Raw genomic sequence first — 18,160 nt, forward strand, 5'->3', positions numbered from 1 at the left:
AAGTCGAGGACTTTGGGGACTGATGGAGATGCAGAGAGGATGCAGGTGTGATTCCCCCATTTTGAGATAGGATGAGCAGCAGGCATAAATCGACAAATGAATAGATAACTAAAGGACTGAGCAGGCTTTCAAAACACTAACATGATAAAAAGTGTTGTGACCCTGACATCAGGCTTTGACTTAGGTCTTCGTGCCCTACCCTTAGTCCCTGAAATACAAAATTCACTATAAAAATACAAACAGAGTCAACCCAAATACAAAATTCACTATAAAAATACAAACAGAGTCAACCCTTTTCTGTTCTCGTGTTTGGCTCTTCCTTATATGAAACTCAGGGTACTCCTTCTAGACCTCTCCTTTCTCGTTAGATGGTAAATGTATTATCCTACGACCTGAATTTTTCCTCTTTCGCACCTGATCATCTCGTTACTTTCATCTGTATGCTTGTGTTTAGGTTACTTTGTATGTATGTTGCTAGGGACCCTTTTTATTTATTTTTAAATAAAAATCCTTCTTTAAATTAATTTTTAGAACTGCCTCTCTCTAAGATTTTTGATGAGATACTCTTTTCGTACGTACTGGTAAAAGAAGAAGAAGAAGGAGAAGGAGAAGAAGAAGAAGAAGAAGAAGAAGAAGAAGAAGAAGAAGAAGAAGAAGAAGAAGAAGAAGAAGAAGAAGAAGAAGAAGAAGAAGAAGAAGAAGAAGAAGAAGAAGAAGAAGAAGAAGAAGAAGAGTTGGTTCTTGTATGCTGCTTTTCTCTACCCAAAGGAGTCTCAAAGCAGTTTACATTCGCCTTCCCTTTCCTCTCCCCACAACAGACACCCTGTGAGGGAGGTGAGAGAAAGTCCATAGCATTATACAACACTGAAGTCCCTCCCTGCCTTACGTCCCACCCACTCCCAAAAGTCTCCAGGTACTCCCCAACCCAGAGCTGGCAACCCTAATCCCAGGCCAGATGGTTTGCTCCCTTCACATTGGCTCCGGGAGGGCGGTAATCTTTGCCATACGGGATTAGCGCTCCGTCCGCTCTTAACAACATCCGCAGTGGCGAGGCAGCCCCCAAAGCGGCCGCCCGTCCCAGCTGAGCAAAGGAGGCCACCGCAGAGAGGCCGGTAAGAACTTCCCAAAATCTCTTGGTGCGTTCAACACCAGAGGATGGCCTGACAGGAGCTGCAGGGCTGGTATTCGTAGAGTGGGAGGTTTTTGGGGGAAGTGGAGAACAAGGGAGGGGGGTGAGTCCTGGCTCTGTCTGTCTCTTGTCCATGATAAACTGCAGCAGATAACGGCTTTGGTATTTGGAGAGGCAAAAATGTCTTTGTAAATACAGAAGTTTGGACCGTTCACTTCTCTAATTGCTGGAAGGGAAGGTCACGAGGACACAGGAGATGTTTGAATTGCTGTGAGAGCCAGTGTTGTGTTGTGTTGTGTCAGAGTGCCAGACTAGAGTTTGGAAGATCTGGGTTCAAATCCCGACCCTGCCCATCAAATTCATTGGGTTGCTTTGGGCCAGATGCACGCTCTCAGCCTAGCTTACCTCGTTGTGTGTGTGTGTGTGTGTGTGCTGTGAGAATAATGGGGAAGGGGAAATCTCAGGCATTTTGGAACTCCTTGAACCCTGTGCTAAATAGATCCCTGTGAGTCTTCTGGAGTGGCTCCACACAGGAAATCCCGACAGACAGAGGACCAGCAGACGAAACCGGGCAAGGTTTCCTCCTGGAGTTTGCAGATGTCGCCATCAAGATAATGAGGATCGGACTGTAGCAAGCCATGGAAGGGCTCCAGCTGCGGGTAAGGCTCAGGAGGGTGAGGGTGGGTGAAGCATCTCTCCCCCGCCAATGGCTTCGGCCACCTCTGGGAGCCCTGCCATGTTCTCATGTTATTAACAGTGCCTGCCCTCTTTCAGGGCAGCTCTCCCCTTGGGAATCATTGTGGCGGCCTTTGAAATCCGAAGAGGTTTCATGCTGGATCATTCTAGTCCCATATACCCCATTTCACCAGCTGTGCCAGAGAGTCAGACCAGTAGGGAACAGAGTCCGAGGCCTCCTAGTGCTGGTATGCTTCTCAGGTGGACTGCCACTGAATGAGGAGGTTCATCCTTTTCCCAGTTATTTTATTTTAGAGCCAGCATGGTGTGGTGGTTAAGTGTTTGCGGCTTCTAATTTGGTGAGCTGAGTCTGAGTCTCTGCTCCACCACATGCAGCAAGCTGGGTGACCTTAGGCTAGTCACAGTACTGATAGTCCTGTTCTGACCGAGAAGTCCTGGCAGAGCTCTCTCAGCCTCACCCACCTCACAGGGTGTCTGTTGTGGGGAGAGGAAAGGGAAGGCAACGGTAAGCCGCTTTGAGACTCCTTCGGTCAGTGAAAAGCAGGATATAAAAAACGGCTCCTCTCCTTCATGGCCTTTGTACATATAGCACAATATTTAGGGGATCTCCAAATGACCCCCGATGGGCCAGAACCAATGGGATGAAATTAATTCAAAAGAAATTCTGTCTAAACATCAGGAAGAAGTCCCTGACAGTTTGAGCAGTTTCTCAGTGGAACAGGCTTCCTCGGGAGGTGGTTGATTTTAGGAAATTGATCTTAGGAAATTTTAAAGCAGAGGCTGGAGAGCCATCTGACGGAGAGGCTGATTCTGTGAAGGCTCAAGGGGGTGGCAGGTGACAGTGGATGAGCGATTGGGATGTGAGTGTCTTGCATAGTGCAGGGGGTTGGACTAGATGACCCAGGAGGTCCCCTTCCAGCTCTATGATTCTATGATCCAGCCGCATTGACAGACCTCTCTTCCGTGAATCCCTTCTATGCTGGATCTGAAAAGAGGGTACTATGAATCACTTACCAAGCCCCCCCCCTCCCCCAAAAAAACCCTACATCCAGTGCTGGACATGTTTGATTTCCCCTCCGATGAGGCTTTGCTTGCTAAAACCACGTGGCCCGTCCAAGAAAATGGGTCAGACAGCTGTCGTCCACGGCTCAGAAGAACGCTCAGAATCGGTGCGCGTTTGATGCTTTTGGGGGAGAAGCCCTTGAAGTCCAGAACTGTGTCCTATAAATAGCAATGAGGAGAAGGCCCAAAGCTGTTATTCAAAAGGGTCCCCCCCCCCCAGCTAGGGCGTGAGGAAACGCTCTGTAGGAAACATCTTCTGTTTCTTCTCAGAGCTTGTCCCCCACCGGTTTCTTCTTGCTCTTTGATTGAAACAAGGGTCACCCAAAGCTTTTGAGCGCATTGAGATCACAGCTGCATTGTGTGGGAGTTTAGCAGGCCAGTCGTCTTTGATGGTTGGTTAGATGTTGCCTTGAAGTTTTGGAAAGCAGAATTCTACATTTTTACATTGGGGGAGGAGGGGGAGAAACCAGCCAGGAAATATATATCGATAATATCTGCGTCAGCTAGAGCTGAGATTCACATTTGTGTTCTGCCCTGCTTCCGTTTCCTTACAGCAGCAACATTTTCAAGAGCGTTCCCGTAACATCGTCTTCTGTCCGGTAACTGTGATTTGCCCCACTTTACTGCCAAAAATGTCAGGATTTGCAATAAAACAATCCATTGCCATAATCGACTAGTTCCCCGCTGGTGTTTTCTAGACTCCCTATCTCCATGTCTTGCAGGCACAGCTCACACCTTTCCTCTTAGAACACCACAGCGAAAAGGGATAGATTATTTTTAAACGGAAGCAGGGGGAATGTTGATTGTCACATTGTTGATTGCTATAACATTATAAAGTTATAATAACTTTCTGGCTGCCCCTCCAGCACCATGTTCTGGACGAGCTCCCTCTCTGCCACAAACGACACCCTCTGCGAGTTCTGCCTCAGTTCTCCAGGGATTTCCCAAGCCAGAGTTGGCAGTTTTATGAATTGCATACTGATGGCTGGGTTGGGGCGGAGGTCATCCCTTTGTCTAGCATGGACTGAATCCATTTTAAAGTGTGGTACGGTTCAGTCACTTTAAACCTGGGTTCCAAATCCTCAGCGGGCCATGACGGGTGGCCTTTCTGTCTCTTGGCCTGGCCTACCTCGTAGGGCTGTTGTAAGGGTAACAGGGGAGAATCGAACGCACAGCTTTTTGGCCAGGAAGAAAATGGAATAAAGTATAAATGAAAAGAAGGCTGTACAAAACCAATCAGCTCACCTCTTACCTTTGGGTCCTGGCTTTTTCGTCAACGGGCACTTCTCAGTGTCCAGGGGAGACCTGGGAGAAGCAAGGCCCAGCTATTCCCTGGCCTAGCAGATGCCGGGAGATGAAGGACTTATAAATAGCTGGGGTCAACCCCACTTTGCCCTCCTGGCTGGAAAGCATTAGGAAGAATTAATATTCAATCTCTCAGCAAAAAGGAGAGGCAAATCCTCCTCCCAGCCCTGGGGTGTTTAATCCTTGCTCTTCCTTAGCACGGGGCTCCCAGAAAGGGGGGCAGCTAGGCATGCCAGCCTCCAGGAGGGCCCTGGCGATCCCCCGAAATTTCAGCTCCTCTCCAGACTTCAGAGGTCATTTCCCCTGGAGGAAATTATGACTTTGGAAGGTGGACTCCATTGAGATCTGATAGCTTTACTCCCCACCGGTGACCAAGGGGAGAGCTGGCAAGCCTAGCTGAAAACACAGGGAGATCAGAAATCGGAGGCCACTCAGAAGCCTTAGGGTCTCCCAGGATGCCCTCCTTCACCACACTGCTTTAGGGAAGCGTCCAGAACTTCTCAAAATTTGTTAGGAAGCAGATCTTCCTCATATCCTCCGGAAGACCCCTCTGTAGGGTTGGCAGCACCCCTGAACAGGCAGGTGGCCATGTCACGGCCTGTCCTGTGGCCTTCAGAAGGGGAACGGGCCGACGGAATAGCGTTCTCGATTGATATTGTTGTTCAGGAAGATCTTCCTTACTGGAACAGGAAAAAAAAGAGAGCTGCTAACTTTTCTTCCTGATGAACCATCCAGTTGTCAGTCGCCTCCCCAATCCTTCTGCCAACTCAAATCATAAAGCAAAAATTTCATGAACTCAGCCGCAGGGATGGCCAGGTTCATTTTTTGGTTTTTTATTCCCTCTGTCCCGTTTCGGTCCTCGGACGAGAACCTGGTTAACAAATATGGTTAATGAACTGGCACCGGACAAGCCACCTCCTTGTCAAGCTGTGAGTTTGGATTTATGGGGTTTGGGAATGCATTTTAGCCCATTATTTTAACAGCCGGGCCCCTGGCTGCTTCGAGCTGTAACCCAGCTGGCTCGGAAGAGGAACGTTAGGAGTTTACTCCAAAGCGGGGTGGATGGGCAGGGGGGGGGCGAGACCTAAATTGCAATCACAAAGTCAGAATGGGGCAGAAGGTGTCAGCACTGCTAAGAGGGAAAGCTTGTCTCTCAGACGTCCCCCGAGATAGAGGATGAATTCTGCCCTGGTTTAAAGTCACGTTTCGGTTTTTTAAAAAGTCATTACCTACCCTGAGCCCTAAGGGCACGATGCTCGAGATGCTTAGCGAACAAGACCCTGTATTTTACATCTCGATGGCGTGATTGAAAGCCAAGGAATGCTGCAAGAAGGAACCGAGATGGACGAACCGGGGTGCTTGAAAAGGGGAAAGGTCCCTGGAGAAGGAGAGGCAACTGGGAAACCAGCCTGCCCAAAGAAAATGGTGGTGGTGGGGGGGGGGGGGCTTGGATGCCAGTACTCCCTGGTGGTCTTCTAGAAGTCCAAATTCTGATCTTTCCTCCTCCATTCCCTGCAGGCCTCCAGTGGGCACGGCCTCTTCCGGCTCTCCACGACGGGGGTGAAGCTGGTCCACGTAGCTCTGGTCTTCTTCTTCCTTCTATCAGTGGCCATGACCGCTTGCTTCCTCTGGCAGTTCAGCCTCCCCAAAGTGGAACCCAGTAAGTACTGGTGCAGATGCCCCCCTGACAAGTCGCTGGGCATCAAAGATCTTGCTCCATTGAATTTTTTTTGAGCCAGATGTGTAGTCGGTGGGAGAACCTGATGTGTGGCTGGGGGAAGACCCCTCCCCAAGTAGCCTGGATTTATATAAGCCTTCATTCTGAAAAAGCCTCTTCGTCCTGTTACTGGACAGCCTCATGGACAGCAAAGTTCTTCGCAATAAGCTCCAGAGTCTTCTTTTTCACTCTTCTCTTTATGTATACATTCATTGATTCCTAGCCCCAAGTTTCTCCCCAATAGAAAGGGAGGGAAACGGTTTAATTGCTGCGAGATGTTCAAGTCAATAGGAATCGTTTTGTACAACTCTGTTCCATATTGTACCAAGCATCTGGTGCCACTTTCCTGCTCAGTGTTTTCATTATTTGTTTTTATGATGCTGTATCTTTTTGCACTGGTTTTAATTGCTTTAATGGTGTGTCTGTGCGTTTTATTGGGTTTTTTTTAAAGGTACAATATTATTATTAGAATTTTTATAGCTATTCCTTTGGGGCACCTTCTTGCTTCCAAGCACGTCCCTCAGCCTACCCCGTCTCTTGCTTGGCTTTGTCCTGCAGCCCCATCCGCAACAGAAATTAAGTCCGATGCAGTCCAGATGTGTCCCCGTTACCCAGACCCCGTGCCTCTGGATCACCCCATCCCGGTCCTGAAAGATGCTCTTGAAAAGGTATATTGCCAGGGGAGGGATGGAGAGATGGACCCTAGATTGAACTGCTGCTCTGTGGCAAGCTGCCTGAGAAACTTTACAAACACGTTTCCCAACTTCCCTGTCTGCACAGTGGGGAGTACTAGTGCTGGCCAACACTGCAGGGCTGTTGTTCTTTGACGGACCTCAGTCCCGACTTGGTGTCTGCCATGACGTGAATGAGTCTCTTTGGCCCTGTCCCTTGCTCTCTAGGTAGACACGCTCCTTCGTCACAAAATCCACAGCCCTGGCCTCCCAGCGATGTCAGCCATAGTCATCTACAATGACACAGTCCTTTGGACTGGGAACTTTGGGAAAAGGAACGGCTCAGACCCCTCCTCCGGCATCCCCAACGAATACACGGTTTACAGGTAAGCCTACAGCTCTCCTCTGGTGAGAGTTGTCTTGCATGGGTCGGGAACATTCCCCTCTCTGGCACTCTGCCAGTCCCACATCCCCAGTTCTGCAACCAGAAGGCTGGATTACTGTAATGCAGAAATGCTCTCTTGGGGGGGGGGGCAGGATCGCCAGCGTCTCCAAGATTTTCCCCGCCTTGATGCTGTACAAGCTCTGGGAGGAAGGCAAGGTGACGTCGCTCGACGACCCTCTCGAACGTTACGCCCAGAGCTTCACGATCAAGAACCCCTTGGGGCGCCTGAAGGAGTCTGAACAGCGGTACTCTGCAGACGGGTTGGTCTTCGTGGAGAAGGGCTCATTGCCCCTCAAGCCCTCCCCGGTCACGCTGCGGAGGATGGCCAGCCAGCTGTCAGGTATGGGACTGAAGCCCTGGTGCCTTCTGGAGAGGCACCAATGTCACTTCTGGCTGCTTGGGGAATGGCCCTGGCAAGTCAGGGCACCTCTAATAATAATAAATAACAACAATTTTTATTCTGTTATCCCGCCTTGCTTTAAAAAATGGTGAATTCGTTAAGAAGGAGGTGAAGAAGAGTTGTTTTTTATACCCTGCTTTTCTTCATCCCCTAAGGAGTCTCAAAGCAGCTTATGATCGCCTTCCCTTTCCTCTCCCCAAAACAGACATCCTGCGAGGGAGGTGAGGCTGAGAGAGCCCTGCTATTACTACTCGGTCAGAACAGCTTTATCGGTGCTGTGGCACGCCCAACTGGCCGCATGTGGTGGTCCACACCCCTAACCACTACACCAAACTGAACAAAAATCCAAACAGCATCCAAATAGGAACTTGCCTGTTCAAAGTCTAATGAGATAAAGCAGATTTCTTTGAATTGTGGTTCTGCAGGGCTGCCCAGGCGGCTGCGTTCCACCAGCCTGTTGTGGAGAGGAACCACCCAAGACGCTCTGTCACTCCTGAAGGACGATGTCCTGGTAGCAGATCCAGGAACCAGGTGGGCAGGCATCCTCCAAGCCCCGCCTCCCAGACGGTTTCATTGGGCTGGATGATAATAAATAGGAAGCTCTCTTAAGTTCTAAGAGGCCTTCCCAAGGGGAGGTGCAAGAGGTTACACACAAGGTGGGGAGAGAGGACAAACACTCCTTCTCCCCAGTCCCTAGCTGAGGGTCTCTAGGTTCAGGACAGACAGAAGGACATACTTTACATGGACAGTGATTAAAATGTAGAATTCTCCATTTTTCCTCCCAGGTGCCATTACAGCAATCTGGCATTTTCCTTAATGGCTCACGTGCTAGCAGAACACGCTGCTGAGGGCGAGTACCAGCGCTGGGTCTCCGAGAACATCCTTGATCGCCTGGGGATGGAGGACACGGGCTTTGACATCACGCCCCCCGTCCGTTCCCAGATGGCTGTCGGTTTCTACGGCAGCGGACAGCCGGCTCCGCTCTACGACCTGGGCTGGTACAGGCCTTCTGGCCAGATGTACTCCACGGCGGCTGACCTCGCCAAACTAGCCATGATGTTCCTGGGCACCTATCACCGGCGTCTCCTGGAGCCGGACACCATAAAGACCATGCTGACGCCCCTCTTCAAATGCTCCAGCGAGTACTTTGCCAACAAGACCGGCACGCCCTGGGAGATCAACGAGCAGATGGGCTACGACGTTATCAGGAAGGATGGCGACCTGGACGGCTACTCAGCCACTTTTTCCCTGATCCCGAAGCTCCTCGTGAGTTTCGTCGTGTTGATGGCCGGACCCCGTCCTCAAGGGAGAGATATCGTCGCACAGTCTTACGACTACCTGATCCCAGCCATGGAGACCGCCTTCCGGGAAGCGGAGAAGAACCTCAATGCTCCTCCAAGTCCTGCTCCGTACATTGGCTACTACACCTACTCTAACCTGACGTTTTACGAAATCAAGGCCAGTGCTCACGGGATACTGGTCATGCAGCAGTTTGGGCCGCATATTGAGGAGCTGATCCCCGAGAATTACCGGACCATCAAACTGCACCATCTTGAGGACCGGGTCTTCCAGGTGGTGTTTGACAAGGAGTTCCCATGCACCTTGCGCTTAGGTTCCGCGTCCGTGTCCTTGGAGACCCAGGATGGCCAGCTGTTTAACTTCTACCCTTTCGAGAGCAAGGGCTTGTCCCCTGGTTTCGATGCTCCGGGACTGAACACATACAATGTGTTGCGCATTCCACGCAAGCCGGTGTTCTACAGCTAGTTGCCAACTCAAGGGAAGTGGAGTTGACCCATGGCCCTGGGGATTCAGACAAGAATGGAAAGAGAGCAGGGAAAGGTGTCAACACACCAATGGCGTAACTTTTTGCCTCTTCCTCCAAAACAGTATCACAAGCCACACTGAAAATGGTTCCGACAAGTAATTATTTCTTAAAATATTCAACTCCCACCTTTCCAGGGGGCTGAAGGTAACTTACAATCCATCATTAAAAGCGTCAGGATTTAGCATAGACTTCACCACCACTGTCTTCCTGAATGCTACCATGAGACATGGCCCATGGTTCACACACGCTCCCTGAGATAGATTTTGGCCAGCGGTCCACCACAGAAACTCAGCTGCTTCCGTCCTGTGGCTGGGAGATGTGTTGGTTGAAGCTCTGGACAGGCACGTGCTGAGATCTAGGGCTAATCGTAGAGCCTGGGGAAAGAGGGGGGGAGCGTGAATCGTCGGGTCCCTGCTCTACAAGCTTATCGAGCGGCAAGCAATTGTTAGCGTGCAGCCGGATTTGTGTCCGTGAGAATAACATGGGCCTTGGGAAGAGGCCGCGGATCACCAGCAGAGCATCTGTTCGGCGTGCAAAAGGTCCCGGTTTCAGTCTTCGCCAGAGCAGATCTCTCAGGGTTCAAGGCTGGCAGCCCTATTCAGAAAGTGTGTCAGTTTCCGCTTGGACAAGAGAGTTTGGGTTGTTGGGAGGTTTCTCCACGATCACGTAGGTGCCCCCCCTTGTGCAACCACAGTATAGAACGCCCTGCCCATAATGAACCAGGATCCAATTTGGTCGCTAGAACTGGGTTCTTGATCATTTGAATCCGAAACCTCATCTATCCTGGCCAGACGACTGGGAGCAAGCAGCGGCTCCTGAGCTGGACCCAAACGTCGAGGAGAAAGAGCTGGACCCCCTTCCCTTGGCTGACCCTGCAGATTCGTAGCTCGTTCCCTCCTGACACTCCCGGGCCGTTTCATTCCAGCCGGTGACCCAAATCTCAATGTTTTATCTTTTGGAGGAGCAAATGGGAATCGTCGTCGAAGGCCTGGCACGCCATCAGCGTTAAGACCTTGGGGTGGATTAATGCCCGAAAGAGAATGGGATGGGAATACAATTTCAAATCCGAGGATTATTCGGCGGGTGGGGGAGGCCTGGTTACGAACCTGCACCCAGGAAAGATTACACGTGGCTTTATGCAACCACGGCCCACAAAGCTCCTGGGAATGAAATCGCCCAAATGGCAGGAAAAGGAAACGCTGGCTCGGAATTCATTACCAAGAGACCTTTTTTTTTTTCAGTGTTCCAGCTGGGGTGGGGGACAGAATTAGAAATTCTAGAGTGGGGTGGAGTGGGGGGGGGCCTCCTCTGAAATATTTGGAAGTGAGTGAAATACCTTTAAAGGTTAAGGTTTTATTCACTCACCGTTTGCAGTATGAAGATTTTTCGGCAAGGCAGCATTAGGGGTTGCTAATCGCTGCGGATCCTGTGCACATATTTGTATGGATACATTTCTTGTTTAAAAAGGGATCCATTCCGCACACAGCTACATTCATGATAACCCAGCGCTATTGGAAAAGGTTGTGGTTTTCAAGGCTTTTCCTAGGGTGTCATATTGCAAATTAGTAATATCTCTTCCTTTCTTTCTGTTCTTCAGTAAGCCAGGGAAGCAGGTTATGGGAATTAGAGACACAAAGATATCCAAATATGCTGCAAGTCTTTTAGTGACTGTATGAGATAATTGTGTTCAAACAATACGCATCCTTTTGTTTGCTACAATACATTCTCTTTCTTTCTCTCTCTCTCTCTCTCTTTTCATTTTCACTGTCCTCCCTCACCCCCTTGCCTCTCAAATACTAGAATTTGAGAGCATCCGATGAATCTGATGGGCAGTAGGTTCAGGACAGACAGAAGGAAATGCTACTTTACACAGAGAGCGATGAAAATGTGGAATTTGCCCCCAGGATGTAGAGAGGGTTGCTACAGGTATAGGCAGCTTTAAAGGGGGATTAAACAGATGCATGGAGGGTAGGTCTATCGATGGCTGATAGCTACTACTGACTGAAGGGAACCTTCACATTCAGAGGCACTCAACCTCTGAATCCCAGAGCCTGGAGGCAACATCAGGCCTTGGCCGCTATGCCCTGTTGTTGGCCTTCCAGAAGAACTGGATGGCCACTGGTCTGATCCAGCAGGGATCTTATGAAGGTTTCGGCATCTATGCCCTGTTGTTGGCCCTCTTGAGTAACCGGTTGGCCACCATGTGAAAGAGGATGCTGGACTAGATGGAGCCCTGGTCTGATCCTGCAGGGCCCTTCTCTTCTTCTCATTCTTAAGATTCATGTGCTAAGGTAGGATAGAGTTCAACAGATTGCAGTTCTCTCTCTCTCTAATATTTGGGGGCATTTTCACGTTTGCTCACAGAATCCTATTTCATGGGGTTTACTCTTGGGAAAATGCCCCCCACTATTGTATTGTCAAGCATTTATCCCTTTAAATTTCATAAGTAGCACAATTGTCTAGGCTGATTTACTAATGACTCACAGTGTGCTGTTAAAGCAGTAAATATAAGCTTAGGCTTGACAAGAAAGGAAGGAAGGTTCACCCAAACCCTTAGGCTGTTTATCTCTCCTCCATGGCTACGAAATTTCCAGAGTCTATACTCAAAAACAGTGTCTTTCCCTCCCCACCAACTCTCCAGGCCTGCCAATCATCCCTCGCCACAATCTTCTATCTCCCTAGCAACCAGAACCTCACAGCGGTCTCCTTCATCCTTAGCTAGACGTTCCCTATTAAGGTGGGTTCACGTTCACAACCCCACCATATAATGTCAACATGCACCCCCTCCCCAGATATGACGGCTTTACCATAGATTTCCAGTAATTCCTAGAGCGACCCTAGGGCTGCCAGCTCTGGGTTGGGAAAACCCTGGAGATTTTGGAGATGGAGCCAGAATTGAGTGGGATTGGGGGGCGGGGAGGGCGTAGAATGCTATGGTGTCCACCCTCCAAAGCAGCCATTTTCTCCAGGGGGGGGGCTGATCTCTGTTGCCTGGAGAGGAGGTGTAAATCCGGGAGGGGTCAGGGACCAGCATTGCTAAGCTATGCACTGGCGCATCCGAGTTTCCCCCGGAAGTGACATCATCATCACTCTTTTATCACTGCCCCCCACCATGCCCCCAAGCTCTCCTGCTGGTTGCCGGGTTTCAGCCTAGCAACCCTAAATCTGAAGTCTAAAATCACCGTACGGCTGCATTCTTTGTGGCGACACACTTCGAGGGAAAGGGGGGCCCTCGATTGCATCTGCCGATCTTCCTGTGTGATAGACCGGTGAGGTTTTGCAACAGAACAAACCCCCGACGTGAGACAGACGGCATCCAGGCCTCCTCGGACGAGGAGTTTCCTCCTGCTTCAACGACTAGCACAGAGCCAGCGGGACTTTTGCTCGAATGCATTAAGAGATTTCACATTTCCAGTGCTCTTTGTGGACAGCTGTTGTGGCCTCCCTCCGTGCTAGGCATAGAAGCAAATTAATTCCTCATGACCTGAGAAGGGGCTGGGGAAGGCCGCCCAGGAAACCTGGCAGCCAGCCGTTCGGCAAAACCTGGTTTCTGAGCTTCCCTGTTCTGGACAACCCCGAATTCGAGCGGCTCCTATAATGTCCAAACCCAGGAGGAAAAGGTCCTGTCCGGTGGAGGCTTGCCATCTCTCAGTTGGGAAATTCATGGGGATTTGGGGGAGAGGGTTGGAGCCTAGGAAGGGGAAGGACTTCAGGGGGTGTAATGTAGGGTTGCAAATCCTAAGTCAGGAAATACCTGCAGATTTGGGGGTGGAGCCAAGGGGCCGAGTGCAGGGGAGAGGAGGGGCCAATAGGGCATCATGCTATACAGTTCACCTTCCAAAGTTCTCAAGGGGAACTGACCTCTGTCACCTGGAGGTCAGTTGTAATTCTGAGAGATCTTCCAGACCACACTTGGACTCGGAGGACAGCAACCCTCTCCATCTGCCTGGTGTTTCAGACCTAAGGTCATCTCTGCATTGCATTCGTCAAGATCGGGGATGCCCAACTAGGACATGCTGGAACCTGGGGGTTCTGTGAGAGTTCCCCAGGAGTTCCCTGGCCTTTCTTCTATATCCTCCCTTAATGGACTCAGCCACAATCTCTACAGAGGCATGGCCTGCTGACATCACTTCCGGCCTGATTTCGGGGCTCCCTGAAGCCTGATAAATATTCCAGGGGCTCCTCCATGGTCAAACGGTTGGAAACGACTGTTCTCAATGGGTAGCCACGTTAATCCGATGGCCGCAGTAGAAGAAAGTAAGAGTCTAGCAGCACCTTAAAGACTAAAGGTAGGAGCTTTTGTGAGTCACTACAAGAAGTGAAGCCCTGCCACAAATTTTGTTAGTCTTTACGGTGCTGCCGGGATCTCGTTTTTTATTTGTTTATTTGTTTTTCTGTTGGCTTGTTCTGATCTTTTCCTGGCTTTTCCAGGATCTTCAGGAAGGCAGAGGTACGAAAGAGGCTTGCACTCCTTAGAATGCTTCTGCCATCTGGTGGAAGAAGCCAGACAGGAAAGAGACATTCAGAGCTATCCTTCCTGTACGGACGACGGCTTCTCTCGCTGTTATGCACGTCCACACCCGCGCTTCTGGAATGGACTGTGTTTATTAAGCACAACCACACACATACACAATTCCAGATTGGTGTTTTTGCATTTCTTCGCCAGCCTTTCACATGCACATTAGACATGTGAAGAGAGACAGGGATGAACTTCAGTGATCTAGTCATGCATGACATAGAGGGCTGCCAACCTCCAGGAGGAGCCTGGAGATCCCTCGGCATTGCAGCTGATCTCCAGACTACAGAGATCAGTCCCCCTGGAGAAAGCGGCTGCTTTGGAGGGCTATGGCCTTGTACCCTTCCGAGATACCTCCCCTCCTCAGCCCCCCCCCCAGCCCCACTTACTGCACAACCCAGAGCTGGCAACCCTAGCTAACACCAGCAGATGAACCTCCTGCCCTGTATATATATTTTTAGAATCCCCCACAATGGCCACTAATCCAAACACAAAATGCACGATCATCAATCGATTTTGCCCCCTTCTCCTCCTCTACAGAGATGCAGGATCCCAGAAGATCATGCCACAATAAAGGAAGGGGGGAAACCTTGCAGAGGAAAGGGGTTTGGGGCCCTGGGGTTTGCAAACCGCCACCACCCGTCGGAGCAATAGCATTGGAGGCGACTTCCATTTTCGCTTCCTGCATGGCGGTAGCGGAGCTCGGCCTTCCAGTCACGAGCTGGCTAGCCGTGTGTTTCCATGGAAACGAGGCCCAGCGGTGGCCTAGGGAAGCATCGCATTGTTTGCTGACAAGGGCAGGCAGACGTGATGAGCGTAGGCACACACCGGCAGGCCCTCGGCCGCATTTCCCTGCTTCTTCCCTATTGGGCCCCCGATTTTAACAGAGGTCCTCTCCATGCGCTTTCACAAATCTCCAGGAATTTCTCAGCCTGGAGCTGGCAACCCTCATTGAAAAGACCAATGAGATTTCAAGACTTTTGAGAATCAGAGCATCCTTCCCTGGCTCTGAAGAAGAGAGATCTCTACCGCGGACCGGCAGGGCGACCTGCCTGAAACTATCGACCGCATTGTCTTGATCGGTGATTGGGAAAGCAAAGCGGAAATTGACTTCCCTAATTTGGAGGGTTAAAGTTGAATATTTGGGGCTCCAGCAAAGGGGAAGAAGACCCGTTTGTCTCATCCCCTCCATGAAACATAAACGGCAGGCTAGTGTGGCCTCAATTTCCCGTGGGGCAATGGAGGAAGGGTCTATCTCCTCTTCTAGCTGTATTCAGCATCTCTTGTCATGATGAGTTCTGCTCAGAAGCCGGCTGGTCCGGACTGCTACCCGGGCCTTTTTGAGTAAAGAACCCCAGAAGGGTAACCTGAGATATTTCTCCGTTTGCACCCCTTACCTCTTCCATGTTAAGAGAGGCAAAAGTTCCCCCAGATGCTGGAAGAAGAAGAAGAAGAAGAAGAAGAAGAAGAAGAAGAAGAAGAAGAAGAAGAAGAAGAAGGAGGAGGAGGAGGAGGAGGAGGAGGAGGAGGAGGAGGAGGAGGAGGAGGAGGAGGAGGAGAAGAAGAAGAGAGTTGGTTCTTATATGCCGCTTTTCTCTACTCAAAGAAGGCTCAAAGCAGCTTACAGTTCCCTTTCCTCTCCCCACAACAGACCCTGTGAGGTGGGTGAGGCTGAGAGAGCCCTGATATTCCAGATCGTTCAGAACAGTTTAATCAGTGCCGTGGTGAGCCCAAAGTCACCCAGCTGGCTGCATGTGGGGGAGTGCAGAATCAAACCCGGCTTGCCAGATTAGAAGTCCGCACTCCTAACCACTACACCAAACCACGACGCCAGACTGGCTGTCTGGTAGCATCATTATCTCAACAGGTTACAAGGGTGGTGGTCTCAGTTGTGCAGAATATTTTGCATCCATTCCTTCACTCTCTGGCAAAATCACAGAGCCCATAAAGAAAAAACGCCATGCGACATGGGTGACTCAATGCGCCATATGTCTAAGAATGAACTTTGGCTTCATGATTCAGTGAATTCTGGGTGTGGGCTGGGGATGGCTGGTTTTCAATCAACCCATTGTTTGCTATCAAACGAAGGATGCTACATCCTTGTTCTATCGAACGCTGACGGCCGTATGCTTGTGGGTGTGGGTCTAAGGTGGGTGCTGTTACTAAGAGAGCCAGTGTGGCGTGGCGGTTAAGAACGGCAGCCTCTAATCTTGTTTCATTCCCCATTCCATGGAAACCACCTCTTTCGATGAAAGACATTTTTGTCTTTCCAACTAAATGTCAAACTGGCATGTTGATAAGCACAGGTCAGTGTGAATCCCAACAATGTTTTCTTTCTTTTATAATGTAACCTTGTTATTTTATGGTCTCTTTACAGCCTATAAATCAAATTTCCCACGAAGGTTGCTTTCATTGCCCTTTCCCTGAGTTAAAGTATTACTCTGTGGGCAGTTCCTAAAGTGGATATTCTATCTGGGGAAATTGCCTGAGATTTGGGGACAGGGTTTCTAGGGGCAGTGGAGTTTGGGGAGCTGCGATGTGTTGTCACAGATTCAAAGAAGAGTTGGTATTTATACCCCACTTTGGGGGCTTTTCTGTGGGAACGACTTTTGGAGCAAAAATGTCCAGGTGAAAGGGAGTTTGGGCTAAATCCTATAAGAATCTTGACCCTACATTTGTACAATGTCTTTAGCAATGATTTCTTGATGGTCTCTCTTTATCTTTTCAAAAGTTCAATCCCAAATAGAGTTACGCCGGTCAAAGAAAGGGGCAATAGTGTGAAAGGTTCCACTGTGAAGCACTAAAACATGGATACAGCCCAGCCAAAGGGAGGGATCAGCCAATGAAGAGATGAATGATTAAAAAACAAAAGCAAAACAAATCCTGAGCAATGGAGCTTTTGAATGCATCACACCAGACTGGGCTAATGGCTTTGAGCCGGGTGATAGATTCTTGCCTCGAATCTTGCCTCAGGCTCAGCACGATCCCCAGATGAGTCTCTCTGCTTTGACCTCATTTCGTCTTATCTGCAAAATGGGGATAATAGCATAGCCAGACCTTGCTTATAGCGTTGCTTTCCGGATCGTTGAGATAATTCCAGATCTGACTTTTAAAAGCTTTGTACGAGTGATAGCAATGGAACGGCTTGAACAGGGTATCACATGCCAAATCTGGCTCCCTAGGTAGGGTTTCCAGTCCCCCCCCCCAGCTAGCAACAGGGGATGGGGGAAGGGTTGCTAGCTCCAGGCTGGGAAATTCCTGGAGGTTTGGGGATGGAGACTGGGGAGGACAGGGACATCCCAGTGAGGTACCGTGCCATGGAGTCCACCCTCCAAAATATCCATTCTCTTCAGTGGAACTTGTCTCCTTAGGCTAGAGATAAGCTATCATTCCAGGGGATCCCCAGGTCCCACCTGGAGGCTGGCATCCCTATCCCCAAGACACCCTCCTGGGTTTCTGACCTGATTCCTGTCCATTTTATGGGGATATTTGAGCTGACTTCCTGGAATCACATAATTCCTAAAATGAGTTCAGGTTTCAACACAAATTCAACCCACATTCGTTGCTTTCCTGTAGCAATGCACAAAAAGGTGCATAATTAGTGGTTTTCTAAGGCGACATGAAATCCCCACCCATTTCCCTGGTCTGCTCGTTAAGTTCTAATTCCACATTTGGACCACATTCTATTAATAGAACTGTATGAGTTATGGAGTTGGGTCTCCAGATCCAGATTCCCTTTCACAGGAGGTACTTCTATTGGTGGAATGAACTTTCTCCGCCTTCCCCCTGCAGCTCATTGATGTCCCCAAAATGCAGCTCCTGCCAGACAAGCAACTACTCTTGGAAACTGCAGAGGTGGACAAGAGGCAGAAAAGTCCTGCCCGATTAACAGAAACCGAATTTTGGATCCAAACAAGATAGGTTGGCCCTTTCTTCTCAGGTAGACCCGTTCTGAGCTCCCAGACAATTGTGGACATTCCCGTTTTAAAGGTTCAGTCCTTCTTTCCCCCTGATGATAAATTATTTTCCAGAACGAATTTATAGCACGGTTCCCATGCGGACGTGCAGCTGCTCGACACAGATCCCTTTATGATGTCAGCTGAAAGAGGAACCAACCGGGTTTCCTTCCCCTTCCCCCAAGGACATAAATATTGCCCCCTTAGCAACCAGTGGGACGTGTGCCCTGCCCTATTGTGCGTGCACAACGGCCAGCCATATAACACCATGACAAGGCATATTGACTGTTATAGGTCATTGGTGCCACTGCATTTGGGTACAAGAGCAGGCCAAACAACACACTATAAATCCATATAAAAGGTAGAAATAAAACGATCGTGCTGAGTCATCCTACCACTTTGCAGCATTGACTATTTGGAGAATGCTACTTCCTAGTC

The 18,160-nt window shown here is 49.7% G+C and overlaps 1 protein-coding gene across 1 annotated transcript; it reads left to right on the top strand.

Annotated features, from left to right (window-relative positions):
- The first annotated feature begins 1,046 nt into the window (after positions 1-1,046).
- On the top strand, positions 1,047-10,518 carry LACTBL1 (lactamase beta like 1). The gene is made up of 8 exons (XM_077311501.1): positions 1,047-1,112; positions 1,629-1,788; positions 5,711-5,852; positions 6,468-6,577; positions 6,809-6,966; positions 7,118-7,365; positions 7,851-7,956; positions 8,211-10,518. Exons 2-8 carry the CDS (start codon positions 1,768-1,770, stop codon positions 9,187-9,189), a joined length of 1,764 nt encoding a protein of 587 aa, XP_077167616.1. The 5' UTR covers positions 1,047-1,112; positions 1,629-1,767; the 3' UTR covers positions 9,190-10,518.
- The last annotated feature ends 7,642 nt before the right edge of the window (positions 10,519-18,160 follow it).

This window comes from Paroedura picta, chromosome 15, assembly GCF_049243985.1.
Source record: "Paroedura picta isolate Pp20150507F chromosome 15, Ppicta_v3.0, whole genome shotgun sequence".
Classification (NCBI taxonomy): Eukaryota; Metazoa; Chordata; class Lepidosauria; order Squamata; family Gekkonidae; genus Paroedura; species Paroedura picta.

Coding starts and splice junctions, on each gene's coding strand:
- LACTBL1 (XM_077311501.1), top strand. CDS start 1,768: ATGGAAGGGCTCCAGCTGCGG. Junction 1,789..5,710: donor TGGAAGGGCTCCAGCTGCGG/GTAAGGCTCAGG, acceptor CATTCCCTGCAG/GCCTCCAGTGGGCACGGCCT. Junction 5,853..6,467: donor CCTCCCCAAAGTGGAACCCA/GTAAGTACTGGT, acceptor TTTGTCCTGCAG/CCCCATCCGCAACAGAAATT.